The 17,398-nt window shown below is 38.5% G+C and overlaps 1 protein-coding gene across 2 annotated transcripts; it reads left to right on the plus strand.

Moving 5' to 3' along the window:
* The first annotated feature begins 2,415 nt into the window (after window positions 1-2,415).
* Window positions 2,416-16,947, plus strand: LOC121427753 (UDP-glucuronosyltransferase 1-2-like). Of its 2 annotated transcripts, none has more exons than XM_041624300.1 (5): window positions 2,416-3,553; window positions 7,774-7,830; window positions 11,594-11,756; window positions 13,547-13,766; window positions 15,900-16,947. In XM_041624300.1, exons 1-5 carry the CDS (start codon window positions 2,702-2,704, stop codon window positions 16,171-16,173), a joined length of 1,566 nt encoding a protein of 521 aa, XP_041480234.1. In that variant the 5' UTR covers window positions 2,416-2,701; the 3' UTR covers window positions 16,174-16,947. The 2 variants fall into 2 exon arrangements, with proteins under 2 accessions (XP_041480234.1, XP_041480233.1); XM_041624299.1 differs by lacking the exon at window positions 2,416-3,553 and adding an exon at window positions 5,546-6,938.
* Window positions 16,948-17,398: the final 451 nt, after the last annotated feature.

Below are 17,398 nucleotides of genomic sequence, written 5' to 3' on the forward strand. Positions count from 1 at the left end.
AATCGGGACCTTTTTTTTTCAAAGTAAAAATCTAATCTTGTCATAGACTTCAGTATTTAACAAATATTATATTAATATTTCTTGCTTTCTTTTTCTTATTTACTCTCCCCTTTCCTGGTCGTTGATTTTTTTTTATTCATCAAATTTTATACCTATTTATTTGTACATATTTTTTAGGGGGAAGGGGGGGGGGGCGGCAAAGCAACCCTTTTGTATACATTGTGTTGCCAGAAAGGAAATTATTTTTAACAATATCCTAGTATTGGTCATTTTAAAATGTCAAAATGTTTTGCTGTAATTTGATTAATATTAACGTTGAGCAAAATGATACAAAAACTTTTTATGAATTCTTGAAACTTCAAAATATTTCAAAAACACCAAACGTTGACGTTTTACACATATTACCATGAAACATTAAGAATATTATATTATAATAATGTTCTATTAATGTTCGAACAACTTGGACATGTGAAATAGGAAAACTTTTCTGAAACTTCAAAGCTCATGTGGTAGCTGCGAGGTTGTTTTTATTCGACAAATCCATACCAATTTTCACGTATGTCCACAAGTTTTCATTAAATTGAATATTGGAGGTCGTGAAACAGACTTTGGCTGTGTCTTTTTCCCTTTTCTTTCTTTCGTTTATTTTTTGTTGCCTTTTTTTTAAAGCATGTTTTAGAATTTTTTTTTTTTTATTTTTTTTTTTTGGGGGGGGGTTGATTCTTGGCATAATGGTCAAATCGATCGATGATTAGTATCATGATAGGCTTATGATGACAATGGGTCGGGTTTTGGGAGTGAAGGCGGATCAGAATAACAAAGTATATACTTCGAGATCCGATTAAGGACTAAGAAGGAGGTTAAACGAAATCCAAGCACTGAGAATTAGATCATCTACTCGTAGACCAAGTGGATCGAACGGTCACACAGGTCTACGATCCTTTCAACAAGATTTGTTTTCTTGCAATACATGCGCATGAGAAATATGATGTGAATACAGCTCTTCCACATCATGGCCCTGGGAAGCAGGGGTGCTGGGGCATCCCCCAAGAGTTTTCTAGAATTGCTGCGTACGTTACACCGGGGGGGGGCAGTTAAATGTATTTCTGTATACATGCGTGACCAAATTATTTCCAAACACCGCCTAAACGAGTTTTTTTGTTTGTGCAAAACTACCCCCTGGACAAATTTTTTGCGGGCTTTATGTCCCTAAACAAGTTGTCGCCAGAATATGACCCCAGGGGAAAAGCTTGGGAAAAAACAAACCTTAAACCCGTTCGGCCAGTCTTTAAAAAAAGCTTTGGAAATTAAAAAAAAACGTACCCTAAATACTGATTAACGAGTGCACTTGCGGCCCTCGTCCAAAACTGAACAAAACCCAGCCCTTTAAACGCGTTTTTGGTCATGCGTGTGTACAGCCATATATTTGACTGCCCCCCCCCCCCCTGATGTTATAAACCATCTAGACGGCACCCCCTGGAAACCGGGCTGGTATGCTACATTTTGCCCAGATCACCTTCATTTTGGAGGTTTTTCTTTCTTTTTAATTGTGAAAAATAAATCTGACAATAATCACTTTCATTTTGGGGTGAAAACCTTTTTTTTTTTTGGGGGGGGGGGCTTGTCGAATCTACCACCACACCAGCAAGTGTTTCTGTTCGAAAATCTTTTCCAGGCTCCTGCTTTTCCATAAGTACTCAGCATATACTTCTCATAGTCCTCAATGGAATATGTGCTCTTATACCTGACAATTTCCTTAATTAATTATGTAGAAACTAGTATATGCCCCTATAGTTTAGCCTTTTCTACAGGGAAAATCGATTCGTTGTTTAATGCTCAGGTGAACTAGTTTCTTTGTATCTCATTGACCGTTCTGAAAGTGAAAACATTTCAGTGACTTCCTTCTTATTCAAATTTATCGGGAAAGGATGGTTTTCTTTGGGAAACTGCGTATTTCCTATGGCTGGCAGAGGAAACAAACCTGATCGTTTCGGGGCCATATTGCACAATAATTATTTGATGATAGCTTTTCCATCCAATTGGAAATTGATGAAATCCTTTATTTTCATTGGCTGATGAACAGTATTACAATTGATTGGTGAAGTAACCATGGCAGAGTTTTTATGCAACATTGCCAATTGTTTGTATTGGAATTTAATGTTGATATGTATTGTAATTCGACATTGGTCGCTAATTTGATCAACAAAGTTTCAATTGATTATAAATACAATTAGTGCTCTACAGTGCATCCCCCAAAATTATGCACATTTGAAATGGCGGCCAAATAAAAAATATACCACTTTGGGGAAAACACTTAACATAATGGAAGCTAGTAAAGTGAACTTTCAAATGACACCAACAAGTTAGAAAACTCTTCATGCTTGAGCGAGCACTGCCCGCTGAAACAAAGGGTATGAAAATTAGGCTGGGTTGGAATTAGCCTTCCATTTTCTTCCAGGTTTTTTTTTGTTTGGAACTTGCAAAATTAAGGGTTTTGTAATGAATTAATGATGAACTGTATATGGGGTCAGCAAGCATGGCAAGGTCAGCGGAAACGTTTGCAAACCAAAAAGGAGTGAATAATGAGTGATCTGTAGAGCTTTACTGTGACTCATTTGATGACAATTTGTTCGGCATTTTCAAAGATTGGCATGATTTGAATAATACCACGAGGAGTCTACAAGGATTCGCAGCGGGCAGGATGAAACTCGTAACATTCACCAAGTTCACGTTACTGACTATAGCATTCACCTCTTTGACCAATGCTGCCAATATCCTTCTTACTGTCTTAGTTCCAGAATTCACCAGCCATTCTAAAAGTATGTCCGCTATAACAGGAGCATTGAGCCGTCGCGGCCACAACGTCACCATCCTAACCTGCTCATTTGTAGGAACAAAAGGCTTTCCGATGGACACCTACAACACCGCCCTCCAGTACCGCTTCGATGTTCCTTCCGGACACGAGGCTACCCTGGACAATATGATAGAGGATTTCTTTCAGAAGGGTCCGTTAAGTAATATGATAGATATAGGGAGACTGTACTCTTGGATGAGGTTGGCTTGCCAAAGTCTCCTTGAGGACTCCGCTGTTCTGTATCGGCTGAATGAATCACATTTTGATATCTTGATCGGGGATGTCACTGACGGATGTGATGCGATCCTCAGTAGTTACCTAGGTATACCGCACATAGCTGTGACGACGACAACCAGATATTTCCTTTTTCACGAACGCCTCTACGGGATTCCAGCGCCTTCATCGTACGTACAATATTCACTCCCCTTATCAGATCAGATGACGTTTCTGGAGCGGGTTGCCAGCTTCATGGACCATAACCTTGTCTCGAGATTTTTAGAGTGGGTTCACTTCGGAGCTTTAGACGAGATAAAGGACGCACATGGTATTGCTCCAGGACGAAGCACCCAAGAGCTCGTAGGAGATGCAGAGTTGTGGATGTGCATGACAAGCTTTGCCTTTGATTTCCCTCACCCGACCGCACCCAACTGGGTAGCCATCGGAAATACTGTCGGTGTCCCAGCAAGACCGTTAGACAAGGTAAACTACATGATGAGTATATCCATAGCTTATGGCTATACTCACACTTTCTTTCCTGTACACGTGTGGGTGGAGTAAATAAAAGGGGATAAAAGAGTAGATAAAAGTTTTCCAAATTGACATGACTAGAATTCAAACCTTTATGAATTGTGATCTATCAAGAATTTTACACACTAGACCCTACATATTCCTAATGCAGTATCGGACTCGACATTGATATTTTGAAATCGAAATGATGATACTACATAGGCCTACTGAATTCTTGTGAATTCACAATTTTATTTGTAGATATGCGCGAAGCGCTGAGGGAGCCGAATTCAAAGTGACGGAGAAAGATGAAATATAGAAAGAAGAAAAGGAATGAAAAGGAAAAGTAGAAAAAGATAAGAAGAAGAAGAGAAAGAAGAAGAATACGACAACGAAGAAGACGAAGAAGTAGATATGATGAAGAGGAAGAAGAAGAAGATTTTTTTTACTTTTCTTCAAAATGAAACTTTATTTACAAGCAATACATATATACAGATAAAATATCAGAATAATATACTTCGTAAGTACAAATAAGGATTCATTGAAAACAAACCAAGAAATAACGTTAAAAAACCAGCAAAGTAACAGTAGGCCTACATTCCTACATTCAAAATTACCAAACTACCTCAAAAGAAGTCCCGACAGAACAAAGGGCATTGTTCACGCACCATCGCTTTGAGAAGGCAGTATCGTTATTTCATAACTTTAAAAAACTCATAATCAAGAAAAATCCTGCTTTTCAATTTGTATTTCCAAACCAATACGGGATCTGAAAGATTCAAAGTACGATACAGCCAATAAATGGTACTTTGAAACTAATTAACAAAAAGTAACATAAACGCACGGCTTCCTTGCAGCGGCACGAAGCATGAGGAACCAGTGCCCAGAATAAATCGAAGTCGATATTTTTGTTCGGAATGAGTCGCTGAATCAGACGATGTAAAACGTTGAGGGATTCTTGGCAGGCCGGGCACTATATGAATAGATGGATGATGGTCCCAGTCTCACCGCACCATCTGCACTGAATCGGAATGTCCTTATTAAAACGATGAAGAACTGGTAAAGACGGCAAAACATTGTGGAGTAGCTTGTACTGTGGGTCTTCGTCCTTTTTTATAGTTGGTGGGGCAGATATTTCTGTCCAGTTTATTTTCTTGCTACTTGAGATAATTCCATTTCATGCCGGAATGAAGGAAATGATGAATCATAATTGTTCAATCAGCGTTTCAATGCACGATAAATAGATTCTGTAGATAGTTCAGCTGTAGCTGTCCCTCTGTTAACAAAGTATATTTAAGGACTAAGAGGGAGGTTAGAAGAAATCCTAACACTGAGAATTAGACCATCTACTCGTAGATCAAGTGGATCGAACTGTCACACAGGTCTACGATCCTTTCAACAAGATTTGTTCTTGCAATACATGCGCATGGGAAATATGATGTGAGTACAGCTCTTCCACATCATGGCACTGGGAAGTGGGGTGCTGAAACACCCCCCCCCCAAGAGTTTTCTGGGGGTGCTGCGTATCTAATACAACATCTAGACAGAATCCCCTGGAAATCGGGCTGGTATGCTACATTTTGCCCAAATCACCTTCATTTTGGAGAATTTTTCTTTCTTTCTTTTTACTTGTAAATTTTTTTTGAAAATCTGACTGTAATCACTTTCATTTTGGAGTGAAAACTTTTTATTTTATTATTATTATTATTGTTATTATTCGGGGGGGGGGCGCTTGTGGAATCTACTTCCGAACCAGCAAGGGTTTTCTGTTCGAAAATCTTTCCCAGGCCCATAAGTACTCTTCCATTAGCACTCAGCATATACTTCTCATAGTCCTTACTGGAATATGCGCCCTTGTACCTGACAATTTCCTTAATAAATTATGGAGAAAATATAAGACCCACTAGTCTAACCTTTTCTACAGAAAATATCGATTTCGTTTTTCTAAAAATCAGATGAACTACTTACTTTGTATCTCAATGACCGTTCTGACCCCGAAAATATTTTAGTGACTTCCTTCTTGGTCAAATTTATCGGGCAAGGACGGTTTTCTTTGGGAAATCGCAGGTTCACTATTGGCTGGCTGATGAATCAACCTGTGCGTTTCGGGGCCTTATTGATGACTTTTCCATCCAATTGCGAATCCTTGATTTTCATTGGCTGATGACCAGTATTACAATTGGCTGGTAAAGTTACCTTGACGGCATTTTTATGCAACATGGACCTTTGTTTGTATGTCAATTTCAATTGAAATTCAATGTAGATTTATGTTGTAATTCCACATTGGTCGCTAATTTGATCAATGAAGATTCAATTGATTATAAATACGAGGAGTGCTGTATGGGATCAGCGGAAACGTTTGCAAACCAAAAAGGAGTGAATAATGAGTGATCTGTAGAGCTACTGTATATTGTTTCCTATGGTTCCTTTGATGGTAATTTGTTCGATGGATTGGCATGATTTGAAGAATACCACGAGGAGTCTACAGGGAATCGCCGCGGGCAAGATGAAACTCGTAACAATCACCAAGTTCACCTTACTGACTTTAGCTGTCACCTCTTTGACCAATGCTGCAAATATCCTTGTTACTGTCTTAGTTCCAGAAAAAAGCAGCCATTCTATAAGCATGTCCGCTATAACAGAAGCATTGAGCCGTCGCGGCCACAACGTCACCATCCTGACCTGCTCATTTGTAGGAACAGAAGGCTTTCCGATGGACACCTACAACACCGCTATCCAGTTCCACTTCGATGTTCCTTCAGATTACGAGGCCGCCCTGGACACCATGATAGAGGACTTCTTTCAGAAGGATCTGTTAAGTAATATGATAGATATAGGGAAACTGTACTCTTGGATGAGGTTACGTTGCCAAAGTCTCTTTGAGGACTCTGCTGCTCTGTATCGGCTGAATGAATCACATTTTGATATCCTGATCGGGGATGTCACTGACGGATGTGATGCGATCCTCAGTAGTTACCTAGGTATACCGCACATAGCTGTGACGACGACAACCAGATATTTCCTTTTTCACGAACGCCTCTACGGGATTCCAGCGCCTTCATCGTACGTACAATATTCACTCCCCTTATCAGATCAGATGACGTTTCTGGAGCGGGTTGCCAGCTTCATGGACCATAACCTTGTCTCGAGATTTTTAGAGTGGGTTCACTTCGGTGCTTTAGACGAGATAAAGGATGCACATGGTATTGCTCCAGGACGAAGCACACAGGAGCTCGTAGGAGATGCAGAGTTGTGGATGTGCATGACAAGCTTTGCCTTTGATTTCCCTCACCCAACCGCACCCAACTGGGTAGCTATCGGAAATACTGTCGGTGTCCCAGCAAGACCGTTAGACAAGGTAAACTACATGATGAGTATATCCATAGCTTGTGGCTATACTCATACTTTCTTTCCTGTACACGTGTTGGTGGAGCAAATGCAAGTGTGGATGAACGTTTTTCAAATTGATATGACTAGCATTCACACCTACATGAATTGTGATCTATCAAGAATTTTACAACCCAGACCCTACGCAGTATTGGAGTCGACGTTGATATTTTGAAATCGAAATGATAATAATACATACAGAATTCTCGTGAATTAACAATTTCATTTGTAGACGGAGAAAGATGAAATATAGGAAGAAGAAAAGGAAGAAGAATAATAAGAAGGAGGAGGAGGAGGGGAGCAAGAAAAAGAAGAAGAAATAGAAGAAGAAGAAGAAGGAGGAGGAGGAGAAGGAGGAGGAGGAGGAGAAGAAGAAAAAGAAGAAGAAATAGAAGAAGAAGAAGAAGGAGGAGGAGGAGGAGGAGAAGGAAAAGAAGAAGAAGACGAAATGGAGAAGAAAATAAACAACAACTTCAAGAAGAAGAAGGAAGAAAAAGGAGGAGGAGTAGAAGAAGAAGAAGAAGAAGGAGGAGGAGGAGAAGAAGAAAAAGAAGAAGAAATAGAAGAAGAAGAAGAAGGAGGAGGAGAAGGAAGAGAAGAAGAAGACCAAATGGAGAAGAAGATGAACACTAACAACTTCAAGAAGGAAAAGGAGGAAAAGAAGAAGAGGGAGAAGAAGAATTCTTGAATATGACTGTATTGAGGCTACAATATGTCGATTATACTCAATAACTCTACGCGTGTATAGGGTAGACACGATTAAGTTAAGTTGATCCTCATAATTTTTTTTCTCTCATCTTTTGTAGAAATACGAAGAATTTATTGAGGGTTCTGGAGAACATGGTTTCATCATATTCTCACTGGTAAGATATTTCCAATAATCTTTATAACGACTTCCAATTATTTTTGTAATAAAAATAACAATATCAATAATTTATCCCCCAAATTATACTCGTTTTTTACGAAGTAAGAATGCTCGTCTGAAAATTGTACTTTATTTGTATTACTTTATATATCTTGGTATAATGTTTTGAATGGAATAAAGAATTGAATTTGAATTTGAAATAATAATGATAATAATAAGAAGAATAATATAGGATTTGTATAGCGCACGTATCCATCTTGCTAGGTGCTCAAGGCGCTCCCTTATTACCCCGGCTTAGCTAGTCTACCGATTCTGGTGTGCACAGCTTTTGAGGAATTACTTCCTGCCGGTACCCATCTACCTCACCTGGGTCGAGTGCAACACAGTGCGGATAAATTTCTTGCTGAAGGAAAACACGCCATGGCTAGGATTCGAACCCTCGACCCTCTGTTTGAAAGGCGAGAGTCAGAACGAGACCAAGGCGCACATACATGATTGTCAATTCTGGATACATTCAAATTATAGGGGTACTTCTGGGTGACAATAATGTTTGGAACAAATAAAAGTAAAATCAGAGAACAAAATACTGACCATTTCATCCAAATCGGAGAAGGGATAAAACAAAGACATGGCATTTTATAAAAGAAAATCTTGAATTGTGTCAGTGAAACAGTTGTATGCGTTTCTTCATGAATATTATTTGTGTTCTTTCTTTTCTAAATTTCGTTTATTTCACATTTCTCATTTAACATTCGATTTAGATTTAAAGAAAAACCAACAATAATGCCTAACTTATTATAAACAACTGAAAAGTAAATATATGTCATAATTTTGATTTTGATGCACAGATCCCTCCCCGTGATCTACCTAATATACACAGTTTTATATTTCATCATCATCATTTTACGTGCACATGTCATGTTCGATCATAAAGAGTTACCCTTTTTTCATAAAAAAAAAAATCTCACCTTAAAGGAGAATGAAACCATTGGAACAAGATAGCTTGTGTGAAAACAGAAAAATCAAAGAAACAGATCAACAAAAGTTTGAGAAAAGTCGGACAAATAATGAGAAAGTTATGAGCATTTGAATATTGCGATCACTAATGCTATGGAGATAGCAAATTGGCAATGTGACAAAGATGTGTGATGTCACTTGTGAACAACTCTCCCCATTATTTCACTTGAATTGCCTCTTTTATCACATCTATCCATGAATCCATGACACATGCTCCGGCGACGATTGCTCCGGTGACAAATGCTCCCCAAAATGCGACATTTGCTCCGCGACATTTGCTCCTCGACATTTGCTCCGCCGACATTTGCTCCGCCGACATTTGCTCCGCCGACATTTGCTCCGCCGACTGTTGCTCCGCCGAAATTTGCTCCGCCGACTGTTGCTCCGCCGACATTTGCTCCGCCGACAGTTGCTCCGCCGACAGTTGCTCCGCCGACGGTTACTCCGCCGACAGTTGCTCCACCGACAATTGCTCCACATTTAGCGACAAATGCTCCGGCGACAAATGCTACCTGAACGACACATGCTCCGGCGACAATTGCTCCGCCAATATTTGCTCCGCATGTAGGGACAGTTGCTCCACCGACATTTGCTCCGCATGTAGGGACAAATGCTCCGCCAATAATTGCTCCGTCCACAATTGCTCCATCGACAGTTTCTCGGCATGTTGCTTTAAAAAAATAAATATAAGACCTAAAAAAAATACCTGCGACAAATGCTCCTCGAATAACAATTGCTCTGCTCACGATTGCTCTACCGACAGTTACTAGGCCTAAAAGAAGACAAGACACTTGCTCTGACGAAAATATTTGTTACATCCTTTTGCGTTACATACTTTTTTGTATTGTTTTGTTTTTCCATTCAAGTTGTTGTGCCACTTTATATCATAGGCGGATCCAGGGGCGAGGGGCCCGGGTCCCCCCTATTGGCAGAGCAAAAAAAAAAGAGAATAAGGGGGAAAAAGAAGAAAAAAAAAGGGAAAAGAGAGAAAAAAGAAGAGGAAGACAAGTGAAAGACTTGGAAAATAAAAAGAATCTTTCATATTTCACTATATAAAATTTTCGCTCGCACTTCGTGCTCGCATTGCCTGTTTGATTTTCATAATTATCTTGTTCAATATGGAGCTTAAATATCACGTTTGGAAGTCAATATGTAAAAGATATTTCGCCGCGGATATCGAACTTTCATTATTTTGTTTGATTTACAAATTGATTGTTTTAAAGTGATTTTTAAAAATGTTAGTTTTACGATCTGAACATTAATATTTTCTGCTCGTGCTGCACGCTTGCAAATGTTAACTTATCAGTTACCTTTATTAATTTCGTGTATTCCATACAGTTTTCAAAGTATCCCTTTGCAGGTCTGATAGTCAAAACGTATCAGCTAGCGCTGCACGCTCGCATTTTTATTGGCAAGTAATGTATGTCTCAATATTGATTATACAACAAGCTTCTTAAAATCCACATTTTGTGATAGTCTATCAAAAGTTTCGGCTCGCGATTTGCGCTTGCATTAATTGTTAAAATGTATTCACTCATTCATCTTATTCATAATTACCAAAAGTTCTAAATGTCCTAAAAGAGATAGGAGAAGATGGGAGAGGTTGTAAAAGAAATAAGGAACAGATGTCATTAATGTAGAGAGAGAGAGAAAAAAAATTTAGTACAGGAGGAGAGAGGGACGGGGGAGAAAGTGGTTTTCAAGGAAAGAAAGGGAGAAATAATCGAGATAAAAGCGCTGATGGGAAATTTAAGTTCAGCCAAACTATTTCTTTTCGCTGAGCAATTCAATTAGGAATGTTAAAAAGTATAGAATAATGATGAAAACCATACAGCTTTGGAAAAGAAGCGTTGTTAGTTTTACAAAAAAAAAAAAATTCAGTGGATAGCATTTTCGGCAGAGCTATTATCAGAGGAGCATTTGTCCCTACATGCGGAGCAAATGTCGGCGGAGCAACTGTCCCTTCATGCGGAGCAAATATTGGCGGAGCAATTGTCGCCGGAGCATGTGTCGTTCGGGTAGCATTTATCGCCGGAGCATTTGTCGCTAAATGTGGAGCAAATGTCTGTGGAGCAACTGTCGGCGGAGTAACTGTCGGCGGAGCAATTGTCGGTGGAGCAACTGTCGGCGGAGCAACAGTCGGCGGAGCAACTGTCGGCGGAGCAACAGTCGGCGGAGCAAATATCGGCGGAGCAAATGTCGGCGGAGCAAATGTCGACGGAGCAAATGTCGAGGAGCAAATGTCGCGGAGCAAATGTCGCATTTTGGGGAGCATTTGTTACCGGAGCAATCGTCGCCGGAGCATGTGTCGGGTTACCCTATCCATAGATCATGTGTTCTTTCTACATGAGAGCATGTAATACATATTTTTTAAGAATACATCATGGATAAAGAGTTTGTATCATCATAAGAAAAAGCAAAAAGAGACATTTTGAGGGTATTTTATAGTCCACCAAAGGGAAAGTTGTTCATCAGTGACATCACACATCCTTGTCGCATTGCCAATGGGAGGATCTCCATAGCATTAGTGATTGCAATATTCAAAAGCTCATAAATTTCTCATTATTTGTCCGATTTTTCTCAAACTTTCTTTATTCTTATTCTTTGATTTTTCTGTTTCTACACAAGCCTATTTGTTCCAAAGGTTTCATTCCCCTTTAACCGCTAGATACTAATAACTATGGAGGCGCTTTCCTCCATAGACTAACCTTCAGTTAAAATTTGTGTCTTCTCTCGTACGCCAGGGCTCTTATTTTACCCGTGTGCCACTACGTATGGCAGAGGTCTTCGCCAGAGTTTTCAGTGAGCTTCCACAAAGAGTGATCTGGCGGTATATTGGGCCACGCCCCCGTTACCTTGGCAATAACACGTTGATCGTAGACTGGATACCACAGAACGACCTACTTGGTAAGCTGCTCTATATACTGGCGTACAGATTAGCGTTGCCATTAAAAATTTTTGGGATTTCCAGGAACATTTGGGGATAAAAGAATATTGTAGGATTAAACAACATTTCTGGTTTGGGGGTCTGTTTAAGGGGATTTTAGAAGATTTTGTTGAAAAGCAAAAAAAAAATGTATATTATTTTTCAGATTTATAACGTCCGACGATAACGCTAATAATATACGATCTACTGTAGATAGTTAACACAGATATTGTGCATCAGCGATCTAGTTAGTGGGCAACGAAAAAATTGTGATTTGAAAAATTTGGAATTCAATTTGGGGAATTATCTAGTGCCTTTTGGGGATTTTCTTAAGCTTTCGGACCTGACAACACTGGTACATATGGGGGCGCAAGGAGGAGGGGGTGACTGGACCCCAAATTTATCTCAACCTTGGAATATAGGGCGAAAGGGGCGAAAATGTAATGAAAATGGGGTGATATATTATATTTTCTGAATATTACGACGAAATCTATCTCAGAATCGGATTTGTGTATTCAAAAGGTCAAAATTTTGGTTCGCTTGATCGATAAATTTTGCCCTGTACGCCATATCTTGCCCCAGGCCTTCATTTTTTTTTAAACTCATTGTGCTACCGAAACGTTCGACTTTGTTATAAAAAGAATAATTTGTTCGTTCTGTTGCCCCCCATTGAAGAATACGCCAACGCACCATACAAAATGCTGCTCAAAACAGTGACAAGACATTTTGCTCTTGTGAAATTCGCCCCTGTCTTAATATCTCAGAGGGCATAGCGTTAGAGTTAGGATTGTAATAGAGTATTCGGTTTCAGAATTATGCTAAGATAAGTATTACAGGTTCGAAGGTTAGGTTTTAGGCCAATGTTTAGCTTAGCGTACAGGTTTTCCAGCGGAGCCATTGTCGTCGGAAACATGTCACAGAACCGCTAAAAATAAGCGTCTAGATGATTTACTCAAACTGGAGGGGAAAATAATAATAGATGGGATGATCATGCCCCCCCCCCCCCCCCCCCACACACACACCCTCACGGCGAAGAAAGCAACAATTATGCAATTTGTAGTTCCTGCTTCCTTCCTTATACCTAGGTCACATTTGCTCTACTGTAGTCGAGTCGAAAACAGCCGTTTTTACATTTTTTTTGTACATTTACATAATAGGTGGTTTGAATCGAAATTAATAAAACGGCTGTTTTCGAATCGCCGTACGGCCGCCGTACAGCAAATGTCGGTGACCAAGGTATTACTCTCTTTGGGGTCGTGTATGGTTAAAGTAATAATGTACTTTTCAAATAGAAAACTATCTGAATACGCATAACCCAGTTTATAATTCATGTTGGATATAAACAGAAATGAAACATTAGACGAAACCAGGGGCGAATTCAGGATTTTCACAAAAAAGGGGGCACACTTTCTCTATAAAAAGAAATTGACAATAAAAGAGGTCATCACTGTCTTGTGTATGAACGACATGTTTACATTAAAAATATTGACTATGTCTCTCAAGGGGGGGGGGGGCGCACGGGCCGGATGTGCCCCCCCTGGATCCGCCACTGGAGGCAACTGAACACCTAATCCAGGGAGAGTGTCATATTAAACAAAACTTCAACGTTTTAAGCTAGCTATTGTTATAGGATATCAATAAATTTTCATCCGACAGGTACAGAGTAAATTTATTAGTGCCATATCACTATTTGCTTTATAAAACTCTCCCATGAATATTTGATGAGGGGTTGTTTTGGAAATATATAAATTCTTGCTATGTTTAATGACAGGTCATCCCAAAGCAAGATTGATGATATATCATGGCGGCTTGCGAGGCATTCTAGAAGCTATTTACCATGCTGTTCCACTGGTCGTCATGCCAGTAATATTTGATCAAAACTCCAATGCTGTCAAGGTCAAGACGAAGGGATTTGGAAGGATTCTCCACAGATTCTCCGTTACCGACGAGAACGTGAGGGAAGCGATCATGGATGTCCTGGTAAATCAAAGGTAAGAGGACCAATAGCAATAGTTTGATCAAATAAAAAAATACTACTTTTTCCTGATGAAATTACCTTATGTCGTTTATTTGAAGTTGATCCACATTGTGCTACACTCAACCCAGGTGAGGTGGATCGGTACGTGGTACACTGCAAAAGCTCCGGTGTTTATTTAACACCAGCCCGGAATCTATATATCTCTACACCAGAGAAGTATTGAAACAACACCAGTTTGGAATCAAACCGATGCTGTTTTGATACTAATTGATGTTGTATAAACACTTCTCTGGTGTGGACATAATATAGATTCCGGGCTGGTGTTAAATCAACACCAGAGTTTTTGCAGTGTAGGTATTCTGCTAAAACCAGGGTAATTATGCTGCAAAAAAAATCATTGTAGAGCGCTTAGAGGACTCTGATGAAGTAGGTGTTAAACGCTATTATGCAAGTATTATTATCATTATTATTATCATTATTATTTTTATTATCATCATTATTTTCATTATTATTATATGTAGTAGTAGTAGCAGCAGTAGTAGTAGTAGTATTAATATTATCATTATCATTGATTTTAATCGTCAGTGCAATATGGTTTTGAGCAATTTCAAACATGCCAAGTGTTATTTGCGTAATATTCTGTTTCAAAAATTTTGTTGTAGTTTTTATGGAACACAGTTATATGCACTATTTGATTCATCTTTAGATGCTCTATTTAGACACTGGAGAATAGCTATTCGCAGGGTGTGGAAAGTTCCTTGGCAAACACACAATGTGTTCTTACCTTTTTTGGCCAAAACGATGTGCATAAAATTGTGGTTTCATAGAAGATGTTTAAATTTTGTCTTGTCATCTCTTAAGGCTAATAACTTTACCGTATCATATATAACAAAAATGAGTCAGTTTGGTTCATTCTCTGTGCTTGGGGGGAATATCAAATACTTGAATAGTAAATATATGATGGACCCTAGACAGGTGAATAGGCAGTGGAATAAGGTTCAGTGCAACTTAGCTAATGTGGATCGCATGGTTGAGCAAATTAGGGAACTCATTACAATGAGGGATGAAAAGGATGTATCCTATTTAACTGAAAGTGAATTGAAGGAACTTATTGACTTTCTGTGCCTACAGGCATATTGATTCATGGTCCCACCTCGGTTTTGTTTTGTTTGTTGTTGAATGGATGTTTTAAAGTGCATTTTTTAATATACTGAATATGTTTGTTTTGTAAATTGGAAAACACGTTTTTATGTATATGTGCATTTTTATGCGAATAAAGAAGACTTTGAATTGAATTGAATTGAATTATTACTACTACTACTACTACTACTACTACTACTACTTCTGTTTTCATTATTATATTACTCTTTACCTTGCACTGTATCGCTTAATGTGGAGAATGGCAGCAGGTTGATATTTTTCACTATGCATGCTAGCACATCCTCACTCATGATGTTTGGAAATCTCACCTCACTTCTCCATTTCGAAAGAATCTACGCCATGTCTGCCACTTTTATCCAGGGTGGCCAGCGTTCTATATACATCGCTGTTAAAGTTCTGTCACAGGCGTGGATCTATTGGAGCCCCCCCCCTTCCATTTAAAGGACAAGTCCATCTCAACAAAAACTTGATTTGAATAAAGAGAGAAAAAGTCAACAAGCATAACACTGAAAATTTTCATCAAAATCGGATGTGAAATAAGAAAGTTATGGCATTTTAAAGCTTCGCTTCATTTCACAAAACAAGATGTGCACATCTCGGTCGGTATGCAAATGAGGAACTGATGACATCACTCACTCGCTATTTCTTTTGTATTTTATTAGTTCATAAGAATTGAAATAGTGTATAATCAACAATAGAAAACAAAAGAAATAGTGAGTGACATCATCGACTCTCTTATCTGGATGTAACTGATTCGTTCATATACATGTAACTATTTTGTTATAAATATGCATAACTTTGAAATGTCATAACTTTCATATTTTACATCCGATTTTGATGAAATTTTCAGCATTGTACTTTTCTGATTTTTCTTTATTGATTCAAATCAACATTTCTCTGAGGTGGACTTGACCTTTAAAAATACGACAAGTCTGTTCGCTTGATTAAGTACTCCATAATCCGTCCGTACTTTATTTTTTTTCAGTTACAGGGATAATGTCATCAAATATTCAAGAATCTACAAAGATACCCAAGCTGACCCTGAGGAAACTATAGTCTACTGGGTTGAACATATCCTCAAACATGGCGGATCGCACCTGAGATCTGGAGCACTGCAACTCAACTTCATCCAACTTAATTCCATTGACGTCTTAGCGTTCATCTGCACCATCCTACTCGTAACCATCTTCGTTATTTATTCATGCTGTATACGATGTCGATCCCGTTGTTTACAAAGTAGAAAGTCAAAATTAGAATGATTTTTTTTATCTTATTTCGCAACGTTATACGACCGAGAAAATGATGTTGTATCTTGATGTACTATGTTAAGCACTTAATTAGTTTAGACAATATTTGTTGTCGATGCCCAATATGTATACAAATGGCGTATTGAATCATATACTTACGTTACGTTCGCATTATGCGTTACATTTGCAGTATGCAAATCATCTCTCATTAATCCTTTTTTATTTTTTTTTTTGTTCTACATTGTATGATCGATAAAATTTTAGAAAAAAATAGATATATCTGTACGAAATGAAAGCTTTGGATATTTTGTTTAAGGAAAACATCTCTCACTTTAGCTGGAAGTGTAAGACTGAGGTATGTTCTGTATAGCGAACATGGTGAAAGGGCATAGGGTGAGAGTGTGTGTTTGTGTATTTGGTGTGGGTGTAATAGGTCCACGGTAGTGAGAGAGATACAGGTGCCACGAGCCTAATTGCAACCGGAAGGAAAAGATATTCATTCGACCTAACCCATTCGAATTTGTTTAAATTTGATATTGCTGATCGACAAAAGCGTATGAATAAGTACCGTCTAACACTGATTACAGAAAGGGCAACTACTGATTTTCCTTTGCCCAAATTTTGACGACATATTGATGATTTTGGAACTATTTTTGGGCTGGCGGAAGAATAGGGCTACATTGCTGTCGCAGGTGATGAATTTGAGGAGATGTCTTCATAAATGCCGATTTACTTTTAAAATGAGCTGGCTAAGGTATCCTACTCTGGTCAGATATGGAATGTCTGATATATATCCTGTCTACTGGTAGTAAACATTCAACCCTCTTACTTCAACTTTATTTTATAGATTTTTGTAACATTGCCATTTTAACACACGAGTCTATGGGAAATTTTTACTCGAGAGTAGAAGGAAGATGAAAGAGAAAGAAACACGACGAGAGACCCGGAGATGAAAAAAAAACAAGCTGATATAGGCCACTGAGTTAGTACTTGACACGTTTAAAACAAAATTAAATTGTGCGTAATGAGGGACATAGGTTGATATAAAAACAATAATAGCTATCTAGTACCTCCTTTTTCAATGATTTTATATTCATATATTTTCTTTTCCTTTTCATGGAAGGGAAAATCCTTGAAAAGAGAAACATTCGAAGATTTATCTAGACTTAAAAAATTGCCTTGCCTTCACTTGTCACGAGTAGTTGATTTGGGGTAAAGGAACTTTATTTCTTGTATA

Source organism: Lytechinus variegatus, chromosome 14, assembly GCF_018143015.1.
Source record: "Lytechinus variegatus isolate NC3 chromosome 14, Lvar_3.0, whole genome shotgun sequence".
NCBI classification, from domain to species: domain Eukaryota; kingdom Metazoa; phylum Echinodermata; class Echinoidea; order Temnopleuroida; family Toxopneustidae; genus Lytechinus; species Lytechinus variegatus.

Bases quoted from the DNA above. Each gene is read 5' to 3' on its own strand.
- LOC121427753 (XM_041624299.1), top strand. From the start codon at position 6,000: ATGGTTCCTTTGATGGTAATTTGTTCGATGGATTGGCATGATTTGAAG. The intron at 6,939-7,773 runs GTAAACTACATG...CATCTTTTGTAG, and splicing joins CAGCAAGACCGTTAGACAAG to AAATACGAAGAATTTATTGA. The intron at 11,757-13,546 runs GTAAGCTGCTCT...GTTTAATGACAG, and splicing joins ACCACAGAACGACCTACTTG to GTCATCCCAAAGCAAGATTG.